The 12,630-nt window shown below is 41.6% G+C and overlaps 1 protein-coding gene across 1 annotated transcript in view; it reads right to left on the reverse strand.

Moving 5' to 3' along the window:
- The window catches only part of BUD31 (BUD31 spliceosome associated protein), a 46,429-nt gene that overhangs the window by 20,891 nt on the left and 12,908 nt on the right, over nucleotides 1-12,630 (reverse strand). Inside the window, exons 2-3 of the mRNA XM_086939731.1 lie at nucleotides 8,584-8,694; nucleotides 6,500-6,579 (exon numbers count right to left, since the gene is read on the reverse strand). Of these exons, the coding sequence (XP_086795857.1) occupies nucleotides 6,500-6,579; nucleotides 8,584-8,684 (181 nt within the window). The 5' untranslated portion in view covers nucleotides 8,685-8,694. The remainder of the gene's footprint in view (nucleotides 1-6,499; nucleotides 6,580-8,583; nucleotides 8,695-12,630) is intronic.

A 12,630-nucleotide genomic window follows, 5' to 3' on the forward strand; every position in this document is an offset into this window, starting at 1 on the left:
AGTGTAGGCATGTTGATAAAGTGGGAGAATATCTTGATGTTTGGACGGAAGCTTCAGGCACCACTCTGCTGACGAGGACAATTCTGGCACCTCCACGGATGCTTGAATGTTATTTTTGATACAGATGATGCTAAGTTGGGAAGGCTGAAATTGGCTGGGATCCACCTCCGTCAACTGTGAAGGAGAGTGATTTACATATTAGGTTACATTACGGATCTACTTATGTAATATCGGCTTGTTCTCTCTGTGAAGTGGTTGATGATGCCTATTGTTAACATGTTTTATTGTGTCTACATATACATTGTACAAAGTCAGAATAAAGAATAAAGAATTTTTTTTATGACCCCGCCGCACACATTTTGACAAACATACTATTTCATCTCCCCCTTCCACCCACCACTTCTCAGTGTTGCTTTTCCCACCCACCCCTTCTCTGTGTTGCTTTTCCCACCCTTCCACCCACCCCTTCTCTGTGTTGCTTCACCCCACCCACCCCTTCTCCGTGTCCCTTCCTCTCACCCTCCCCCACCCCTTCTCTGTGTTGCATTTACCCCTTCTGTGTTGCTTTTAACCCCTTCTCCTTGTTGCAATTGCCCCCCTCCCGACCATCCCTTCTTTGTGTTGCTGCTTCCCCTTCCTCTCTCGCCCAGATTGTCATAAATCACTGCTTTTCACTCTTAGCAATAGTTTTAGCCCGACAATGATGGAAGTATGGGTTGGTTGCAGGCACCAGGTTGGCCCGGATCAAGATTTTTCCTTCACACTTAGAAATAATACTGGTTCCTTTTCTACTTGACGTAGAGGTTAGTTGGGTCCTCTGCAGCTTGAGGCCGGCATGGGGCGTGCGGTTAGTGGACAGGCAAAGTCCAGCAATCCAATGACTGCATTCGAGGCTACCCACAAACTGGTAAGTAGCTATAGTTTACTAGCCTCAGACTATGTATAAAAAACTTTACCTTTTGCTTTGTGTTGCAGGTTGCAGTTCTGTGGGGAGAAAGAGTACACTCTAGCACTTAACAAAGGTCCAGGACCTAGGAGGCACCACTTGAGTGCTACGACTCAATCTCACAAATATAGTGTGAACTGGTCATCTGAGCATTGTGCAGGTGCATACTACGTTAGATTATGTGTACCTTAAGCTTAACAAGAGGCTAGCCAACTAGTTCTTGAAGTCTACTCACTGGACCTTGGAACAAGTGGGAGCTGGTCTGGGCACTGGGTTCTCTCACCATGGGTCAGAAGCAGGAGCACCCTACTCTTTCTGAAGTCTTGTCTTGAGAATGATTCTCTCTTTCTGATGTCCACAGGTTCTGCAGGTGTAGTCTTTCTGTCCATTCAGAGTTAGAAGTGTTATGAGGCTGGAGGCCAGGGGTGCGGTTTTATGCCAATGTAGGATTTGTGGGCAAGGAGGGCTCACTTGCCAATGGGGCTATAATTCCCAGATGGCAACCCTAACTAGTCTTAGATCCTTTCCTTTTTGGCGCGAAACAACTCCCACAGCACATCTCTCTGCTCAAATCCAAGATGTATGGTCCTTTCTTCCCTGTGACAGAACCATGGGCTCACCCCTGAAGTGTGTCCAGTATAATTTGCCAGCCCTCCTGGAAAATCTGTTCTGCAGTAGGTGTTTCCTCTCTGTAAGAGATGTCAGTTTACCACTTACAAAAAAAGGAAGGGTAGGCTGCAATGATTCATATTTGCTCATCTGAGGTGGTAGCTTCTTTAAAGCTAGGCCATCTGTGGCCACAGCCCTCTGGCAATCTTCGCACCAATAGTCAGATTCGACTGCAGGGTCAAGGACTGTACTGGAGAAGGAAAGATTCCCTGGCTGGAGAGACATCTGAGGTCAGGATCAAGTACTGTACCGGAGAAGGAAAGATTCCCTGGCTGGAGAGACATCTGAGGTTAAAGGGGAGACAGTCTTCTATACTAGTGCCCATATCTAACCCTGAGGACTCCTGCAGAGAAAAATTACGATGGATTAGAGATGGTGAGAAACAATGTCCCTGTTGAACATCTAGGATGTCGAAGAGGTATTACACCTACTTTCTAGTCATCAAGAGCTGGTTTGTTGCTGATCACACATGCTTGACTTCAAGGAGAAGGGTGACGTCGAGACATAACTCAACTTCCTACCCAGACGAAGGCATCGTAATGACTTTAACGCATGAAAGCTCTGACTCGGATTCAGAGTACTCCACCAGAACAGCCTCTGCACAGTCATCAGTCCGAATTCACCAATGCCTCCTTAAGTTCCAATTGAGTCTTATCCACCTCTTCTACACTTCCACCTCCTCCTCCACAACCAGAAATTTTCAGCTGAAATTCGGCCAACAAATCAGTCAGCCAGTTACTTGTATTATTGGCATCTCCACCAATGCACCCTAGATCTCACTATCACCATACCAGACCTAGCAGCAACATGTCTAGGACAAGGTCAAGATTGTGTTGAAGGCGTCCCCATTCAAGATCTCCCAGGTGATCCCGCTTAAGGTGAAAAAAGATTCCTTCATCTAGACTGGGAAGGTCTCGACCTCATCACAGGATGTCCTGTTCTGGTCTGTATTCACCTACATGATCAGACTCTCCTCCAGTGAGAATGTCTCCTGCTGATGATAAACACTCCATGAGGTTCGTATCAGGAGTGCCAACAAATTAAATATTGATTTGCTGACTACCAGTGATCACTTTGATAATTTTTTTAATATTTCAAAAGGGTGCACCTCTAGACCATTGATTCCATGTCTTTTAAAACCAGCAATGGAGCTTTTTTTGACACCAGCTTTTGTTAAGGCTGCACTATCGTGCTTACAGGAAAAAATACAAACCTCTGAATCAGGATCCATGATTTCTTTGAACTGATGCTACACAAGACGGTCAGTGTCTGCTGCCCAAAACTGTGTGCAAAAACCACAGTTGATGGACAGAATGCAGAACAATGTCATACATTCACCCCAAAACTGTATGCCCCCGCCCTATCCATCTATTGCTACTCCTGGCAAGGAAGTAAAACTGAGTCTGTAGGTAGAAAAGTGTGCGGTACTTCAGCTGTCACTATGAAGGCTGCTAGCACAACTGTTCTGTTGGGCAATATGACAGATCTGTTTGGGAAGGTCTTCTATTGATTACTGGATAGAGCCCCAGAGACACATGCAAGACTTCCAAGAAACGGTCAACAAGAGTATGATGGAGTCACATCAGATCATTAGTGCTGCAGCTGATATCTCTACACTAGCAGGACCCGAATATGGTCATGGTCTAGCACTTCGCTGCTCATCTTTGCTCAGATTCACAGGGTTAATAACTAAAGCCCAACACCAAATTTTAAACCTCCCTTTTTCAGGAAGCACCTTTATTATCTCCTGCGGAATACTCTGTTACCAAGAAGCCAGCAAAACATTACCTGAGATACAGAAATCTCATTTCACCAGAGGTAAACTAACTACTGCTGTGTTACTTACAAACATTCCAATGTCTGGGATTTGCAAAGCTGCAACTCAGAGAACTGTTCATACCTTTACAAGAGACTATTGTTTTGATTCTGACCCACGGGCAGATGCGAAAGTCATGCAACCCTCTCTAAGAAATCTATTTGCTTAGTTATACTCCTCCTTTCTGTCTTTCCCCTTCTTGGATTTCTTTGGAGCTAAGCTAGCTAATCTATTTAGCCCTTATGATTATCAACGCAGATCCCCTGAAAGAGGAGTTGTTTCTTATCTGTAGTCCTGGTTCTGTCCCAGAAGAGTTTCCATTGAAATTATAGGAAACCCTACTCCTACCCGAGGGGAGAGATTTAATATGGATAACTCTAATCTGTTAATTACTATGCTAACAAGAACTGGGAAAACTGCCACCTGCAGGGTATGTTGGGACAGAGATCAGGGTGCCCTTAAAGGTGCAGGGTTCTAATAATGCTTCAGTGCTGCAGCCTATACAGTTACACTGCCCGATCTCTTCATATAATTTACAGGAAGCAACATTTGTGAAGGATGTTTTTAAAAGGTCCATTTGAATTATTATTAGTGACTTTTATAGACTTATGCCTTTTTTCCTTCAATTTGTTTCAGGGTTTGGGAGTGAATTTTGTTTTGTTCTGAGGTGTAATGGAAACGTGGATTTTAAAAGGATCAAAATAAGATGGGCAGGCAGAACTTGTTTGGGGTGGCTTCCTTTTCAAATACCTATGAATTTCTAAAGAGACATCCTTCATCTGGGGTGATGCCCCTTAACAGCAGCATAGTCTTCAGCCTGGAGCACCCACAACAGAGGCATAAAGATTTGTGAACTATCTGCACCGGTCTGTGAACAGCCAGAAAGACAGTGATTAGGAACAAATAAAAATGTTAATCTCACCTAAAGGACTCTTCTCACTTTGAATAGACTGCAGCCCTGATCCACCACCATCAACTAAGTGGCAGTGATACAGGAAGGACCTACTTCAGTGTCTACGGTATTCGCCCTCCTGCATCCGGATACATTTCCACTGTCTGGGAAAACAACTTGACCCCCAACTTGTGCACAGAAACAGGCCTGGGGGTATTCAGAATGGAGCCCACGGGTTTTCATCACTCTCCTTCACATATACATATAATGTATATACTACGGTAGTCCCAAACACGCACAAAATACACTTGGATGCGATTAATGGACAAAACAGGGTATCATTTGCATAGTGCATAGGCGGGACACTCTCTCCGCTAGTGCCAAAGAGATCATTTTTAGTGCGCAAGTTAAAAAAAATTCAATTTACACAATAGCGAGGAAAAGATCTTTGAATGAGATCTCTTCCTTTTCTGTGCCAACTGACCTTGTGCAGCGTACGGACCCTGTACTAGGTTGGGATACTCCAGACTATGTTTAAACGCGTTGTCCTAGGCCACACCAGGCTAGAGCTTTTAATGTTTAAATGATGTGTATACTCAGACTCACAGGTTTACATTGTTTGTCCCGGTTATTGAGCACTATGTATAATGATGTTTCTGTCTGCAGCTTACATTCTCCGATTGCTTGCTAACTCAGAAAGTCTCCTCCACTTTACACTGAACCAGGGGTCTCCATATTTTTTATTACTAGGGTTATATCGTAGATTTTACAAATATCCGCAAACCGAAAAAAATCTGTTTTATATAAATAAAAATGTAATGAATGAATACGTTTTACTTTGATCTTTTTCCAATCAGCATAGGATTCACAACAAACGAGAAATGTGAATGTTACAAAGAAAGAAATAAAAGGTTTTAATCTATTCTAAAAGATGCTTCAATGTAAAATTTCTGTGGCTCTCCCTGGGCATGTGTTAGCCCTAATACTATGGGTGCCTCACAAGACTTTCCCACCTAGTGCCTGAATGTGCTTTCATGTTAGAGTGAAAGATAGCATACACAATGAGGAGACTGACTGACTTGGCATAGTGAAAAAGGTGATCAGGGACCTAGTCATGAACGCCCTGCAAAAACGTGGGTACAAATTGTACATCTGCTTACTTGGGATTGAGCAAAGTTTGCAAATTAGCAGCCGAGCGATTTGCAACAAATCTTACATGGCTCTTTAAAAACTGGCATTCCTGGATTGTAATTACATTTTAAGAAGACAATGGTAAAGTAAAGGAGCTCGCAGTGGACATTGGTGGTATCGTAGATGCGACTTCATCGCGATTTTGGGCCTAGTAAAGTTGGCAATAGTGCCCCTCATGTCTCTATGTCCCTCTCGCAAAAACATTTAATTCGTTTAAAGCTCTGGTAAAGGCTGGTTTTACTAATCTACTCAGCTGTCCACATAAAATACAGATCTGTTCTTTGTAGCAGGAATATTAACCCTCTGCACTACTTTATGGCGAAACAGAACTGCCACTAGACAAAACTGTGATCTCCCTTTCTCTAGCAAGAACATTAATCACAAGAGTTATATTGACATTGTTATTGCTGCCTAAAAGCTAGACGTACAAGGAACTAAATTTGCTCAACACAGCGCTCCCCTGAGATCAGTGCCTCCCCTCCAGGACGGATCACAGAAACTGGTATTCACAGAAGCAGTGATTAACCTTTACTACGTGGGCTAGCAAATATTCATTCTAATTCAACTCCACGTTGGATTGTTCCTCCAGTCTCACAAATTTCATTCAGCAAATAAGGCGCTTACAGCTCCCGGGCAAGTGACTTGCGTTACTCTCCAGGCTACGGTACTTTCCTCTGTCCTTCTTGAGCTTCTGGGTTCCTTCAATAGAACATAAGAATTAACTATTTCTTTTACTCTGTAAAAGTAAGAGCCCATTTTTTTAAAATTGTAGTTGAAGCCGATGTTGGAGAGCAGCGCCGTATTATAGCCATGCTGACTCTGCGAGACAGATAAAATCTTGCAGCCAGGCTGACTCTCGGGCTGGATAAAATGTAGCGGGCATTAGTTTGGAGGCGTCTGTCCTAAACCCTGCATGAAACATTAACCTTGAGTTACTACTGCTTGAATCCTCTCCTTTCTTTCTTCAGAGTGACCCTCTTCTTACTTCCATCCTCTGCAGATCTTCTATTTCTGAGAATAGCCTCCTCTGTCCCATACCTGCCTGCATCAGTCCTTCTTGTAATTCTGCAACAAGCCGATACCTCATTTCATTGATCAGAACCACTTCTCTTTAAAACGCTATCCTTGTTATCTAACATTATCTAATCTCCACCAACCTATCTATCTCACCTGACATCACATAGCCCCCACTAATGATCACACCTACAAGGTTTTAATATATGACAAAGTAATTGGAGTAAATGCATAACATTTTTCTTGACAATACATGACTAATCGCAGTAACCAACAATAACCTCTAGTTTAACCACTAACTTTGGGTTCCGGAGTAGCGGGCTACTCGCCATAAAGCACTTCAATGCCTCGTCAGGGGTAGTAAGCACTATATAAATGATTAATCCAATTACAATCTTAGCAGAGGATACTACAATAATTTTACCAATACTTCACTGAATTGCACGAGATGAGTACTACCAGGCTGTATCCACAGTTCACAATACCCACAGACCATGGTCATTCCGTCATAAATGTAAGAACAGGTTAAAACCAGAATGAACTCGTTTAGTACCAAAGTGAGCCCAAACAAGGAGGAACCAATGAAAACCAACTAAGGTAATTTTATATAGCACAGAACATTACTAATGTTCTATCTATGATAAAGCCCCATTGCAGAACCCATAGAGCTTGGCCAGTTGATAAGTCCTGGCAGGCAGTACTATTGTGATTAGCATAATTGTAATTTCAGTGTTCATGTCAAAGGCAGACCATTTGGCTGAAAATGTACACACAGAGTTCATAAACAGAGACTTTGTTTTATTTTTTAATGTTAACATTGTCTGTAATCGTTTAGACTTATCTGGCAATACATTTCTCCAAATAGAAATATGAAACTTGATGGCTGGCACTTGCTATTAGTCCACCTTGAATTTTTAAGCCCCATGTTATCCTTCACAAAAACATCCCTATGGAAATTTGAATGCAAGCTGCAATATTTGGGACCCTGTGCACATTCTAAAGAAGGCTTGAAAAAAGAAAAGACAATGCACAAGAAACCACCACCTGGTTTAATGCTAGAAAATGTAGATGGAAGCCAAAAAGTGTAAATGGCATTAACACAATGCCCTTTTGATAAGTGAGATTTCCTGAGCACAAAAATAACTGTATCTCACTATCCAGCAGTATGCCTTTGCACTTCTCTAGATTTTTGTAAATATATGAGGGATTAACCAGATTTCCATTTGTCTCATCCAGTGGATTTTGAGCATTAACGCTTTTGAAACTTTTCCACGTACGTTCAGGATACCCAGGTCCGTATCAGTTACCAGAAGATGGAGTGTGTCCGGTTATGCATTTTATGGTGGGAATTTGGGACTAAAAAGACTCACTGTCTCAAAGCGAAGACTGGCGAGATTCAGGAGCACAACATTCTGACCTCCAAAAAGAAGCAACCTGCCCGGATGGTCGCCTTGAATGATCTGCATTTTTTAGCATGTTGTTATCAGTTCTTTAGCTAAAATCCTAAATTAATACAACACATGACTAGGAGTTATCAAGGGGGCTGCTGGTTTACGGAATAACTTATTCATTTATTTACTTTTCTCGTCAATATGTATCCATGTTTATATTGTGTATGAAAGCAGAATGTAAAACTAGTATATGTCCTTCTATAGTTAACCATTAAAAGTACAGTCCCAGTTAATACTAGTTGTGTATTAGAGGGGATAAGCAAGAACACCACTTACAGCAATACACTCCTCAGAAAAAGCATTGCAGTAAAAATACATGAGCACAATCAAAAGCTATCCAAAAAACTACTTTTCGTTTTTATATTTTAACTTCCCATGCTGAAATATTAGCCTGGGGGTCATAATTGACTGCAAGGAGAATCATTAAAAATTATAAATTAACATAAGCCCAGAAATAAATTGTTTCTGGTCATTGATTAGCTGTAAAAATAATACAAAAGGACCAAGCAGGAGCCTTATTTATAAACCACTGAAGACCTGCAAAACAAGTGGCTGACTCAAATGAAATCAGAAACGTTGACTATAAGGTTATGACAAAACTGACTGCTCACCTTCTCTCATTTTCTGGTCCAACTCATCCAAAGTCGGCTCGATGAGCTCCCACCCATCTGGTGGCGCCTTCCTGCTTCGCTTTACCTTGGGCATGTTCTTTTTTCTGAACCAAAATAAAAACACAATGAAATAGGAGTCCCCCATAAAGCTGAAGCACTAGACCACATTGTTGAACTATTAAACTTTCTCCAGAAAGAAAGTTACAGTTCTAATTAGTTGTACAATCTACGAAGGAGACTATACAAATTACATATAAACACTGATCATAAGTATCCAATTAACGTTACACAGAATAAAACATACATTTGCATCTAATTGTTCAATCACTGCGCTACATTGCTTACATGTGTTACTGGCAGCTAGTGCTGGGTAATGGAAAAAAATTATAAAAGAAAATGATAAGATTATAATTGTTAATCTATCTTTTTCTTCTTCCATTTTTAGGTTTGATCCAGAACACATATTGCGATCGAAAAAAGCATAATAAATGAGTTAGAATACCCAAGTGATCCAATCATTTAACAATGAATAGGTTTTTTTTGGGTACACTCGAATTCAACACGTATGCTCACTCCAAGCCACGAGGAGACAATTCTAAATAAAATACCAACGGGCCTCCGCAAAAATTAATCTGGGATTGGCTGCCAGCCTTTTCATTTTGTCAATGCTTGTTTTGCCATGGGTTTTTACAACATAATGTGGTGGAGGTTTCCAGGCCCTCGCCAAATGAAACAAGCATTGACAAAGCCAACAGGGCACAAATTGTTGATCTATTGGCTTTTCCAATACTGAGCAACAAGGTGTAAAAAAAAAAAGAAAGAAAGAAAATGTGCAATAACGCAGCTGCTGCGTCATCCATAGGTATGTGCATGTATGATTGTGTATGTACATACATTTTTCAACATGTGTGTGGACTGACGCAGCCGCCATTTTCTTTCTTGTTTTTTTATTGCTGAACCAACAGAGAGAGAGAAAGATCTGGATCAGTAAATGAATTAAAAAGTAAGTTAATTTATATTGGATGAAATCTGCATCACAAAAAAACTCTTGAAGAACTTAAGATTTATATGTTTTACTACATGATCATACATGTGCTGTATATATTGTATGTGTTCTTTTTATAAGTTCACATATATATATACACACACACAGAAAAAAACATAGGTTACAGGGATGTTATAGTTAGGATATAGAATTTAAAAAAAACTTGGAAATACATAGAATAGCAGACATTTAGGGTGAGCAAATTCAGTGCGTCGCTGGTGTTAAGAGAGCTCTATACAGGAGCTGCTTTCCACCTAAACTTGAGAGCTAAACAGAATTCTCTGCTTCTTTTTTGCATAATTAATTCGTCCCTCTATGTCTGAAAGAGTTTTGTTTTTACTTATACTGGGTGCTCCCTTGTGAGTGGGACAAAGCTATACCTCTCTGAAGAGCTCTGAGAGCGAAATACGTGCCAGGGATTGCTTTTATTAATTTCAGTTTGGCTTGGATGGTATTTTACAAATCCAAAGCTGTAATACTGTGTCTGGAGTGGTAAATGGTTTTGGTCATTTTACAGCTCCGCATGGATAGCACTGTGCTAATACTATGCTTAAAGACTTTGCTGTAGAAATTACAAAAGACTTTGTCCCTTTCTAGCTCAGCATGGATGGCACTATGCTAATCCTGTGCTTAAAGACTTTGATAGAAAAGCAGACATTTGAGTTGAGCAAATTCAGAGTGTCTATGGTGTTGAGAGCGCTCTATACAGGAGCTGCTTTCCACCTAAACTTAAAAACTACCCAGAGTTCTCTGCTTCTTTTGTGTGTGTGTGTGTATATATATATATCAAACCGCAAACGCCCTAAAGCATTGGAGGAGCACTCAAAGATGTTCAGCCATCAGGCCTGATGATGCCGCCTGCTTTGTTAGTGCACGTTCCTTTTCCCTCTGCCTAAGCATTTCAGGGCCACACGCCCCTTCTTCCTGGGCAATAAACAGCACACATGAGGCCCGCATATCACATTTCCGGCATTTATTCACCATACCGCCCACATGGGAGTGTTGTTGTACAGTGCTTTGCTTCTTCCTTGGGCTAGCACTCTAGATCTCTCCTTGTGTTCTGGGTTCTGGAGCTCTCCTTGCCCTGTTGGCAGTTGGAGCTCTGGTTGGACGGGGAGCTGACCTACTAATCTCTGTGCTGCAATAAAGCTTCCATACAGCTTACCTGTTCCTGTGGTCTGCATCTTATTTACATCATTTGGCGACTTGGGCTGGCGAGATGTCCGACCATCGCTTCCTTGTGAATACTGCAGCTTGTAATGACTTTACAGAGAAGTAGCGCATCAACTCCCTCAAGAATCCACGTGTGATACACAGCGTGAATCTGGAGCATTTTCTCCGCCTTGTCAGTGACTGCGACATCGTAGGAGATAATTTTGCGGACTTTGTTGCCGATCTTCGTGTTCGTAGTGCAGTGGATGACGTCATCTCTACCAACGTCTGGAGACTTTGGTGAGTCACATAGCAACGCGTCTCCCAGCAACAGACCGTAAGCAGCTACGTCACCAGCTACCCAAGCGGCAACGTCACCGAAACCAACTTCCTTTATGTGGTGAGTCGCTTAGCAACACTCTGTCACTGAGCGCATTCCATATGCGCGTAGATTCACGTTGTGGCTGAAACGGAACGTCTGACGTGTAACGTACACGCACGACGCCGTCGGCCATTTTGGCAGCGTTACCTGTCTTTCTTCATTGTTGCCTTGGTTACACGCCAGGAAACAAAAGAGTATTGCGCACACGACTGGAAGCGGAAAAACTTCGCTCTGGCAGCAGCGTCACTGAAACACAAACAGCAACGTCACTGAAACGCATAAGCAGCGTTTTTGAATCAATACGCATAACGTTCCTTTCTCCTCGCTTACAGACTCTTGCTTTGGTCATTATCGACAATCTTCATAGAAACGCTCGTGATTGAGCGTTAAGCACCATTTCTTCGCAACAGACCTTCTCCTGTATTAAGAGTAAGCATTTATCCTCATCTCATTTTACTCTACTGTTTGGTGTACTTATTTCTAATTACCCTGTTGGTAGTTAATAAAAGACATGGCTCAATCGATCAATGTTGCTCTTCCTCCTCAATTTTTGTCAGAGCCGGGCAATCCTCCTATAGCGTGGGAGGACTGGATAGTCATGTTTTATCATTATATTGAAGCTCTGGACGGAGAAGAGTATTCACCCAAACGCAAAAAAGCACTATTAATGACCACATTGGGTAAAGAGGGACAGCGCTTATTCAGCTATTTACCACAAGTACTACCTGCAGGATCACAAGCTGATTTTGATGAGTTTAAAGAGGCTGTAACAAGATTGGAAACCCGTTTTGGTAAAGAAGAAAATCTCATCCTTCAGAGATACAAATTTTACAAAAATAAACAATTGGCTGAGGAAAGTATTGATGAGTTTGTAGCAAGACTGCGCGAGTTATCAATCAAATGTAACTTTGGCCAGATGGCGGACGAATTAATTAGAGACCAATTAGTTGTCCAAGCCAATAATAGAAAAGTACAAGAACGTTTGTGGGCGGCGAAGAACCCAACGTTGAAAGATGCGATAGAACTTGCCAAAGTCGTGGAGGAAAGCGAAAAGTGTATGAGGGAACTACAGAAAAGTGGTCTGGAAACCAAAGTGGCTGAAATCTCTCATAAGAGTACATTTAGCGAAAATAGTGACGATTAAGCATCTGCCATAGCAATTGTTAGAAAGAAAGGTTATATTCTTCAGAAAAAGAATGTGCAACAGATGTCTTTTAGTAAGAATAATCAAAAGATGTGTTCTAGGTGTGGTAGTTTTTCTCATTCTTCGGATGGGAAATTTTGTTTTGCAAACAACAAAGAGTGTCTACGTTGTGGTAAGACGGGACACTTTGCTAAAGTGTGTAGGAATAAGAATAATTCAAAAGTTACAGTTGTTAATGAATGTGATGATTTGAGACGTGATGTTAACAAAATCTTAGTCCTGACTGACACTGTGTGCGCGTGTGATAACCAGAGGGG

Source organism: Lissotriton vulgaris, chromosome 10 (genome assembly GCF_964263255.1).
Source record: "Lissotriton vulgaris chromosome 10, aLisVul1.2, whole genome shotgun sequence".
NCBI classification, from domain to species: Eukaryota; Metazoa; Chordata; class Amphibia; order Caudata; family Salamandridae; genus Lissotriton; species Lissotriton vulgaris.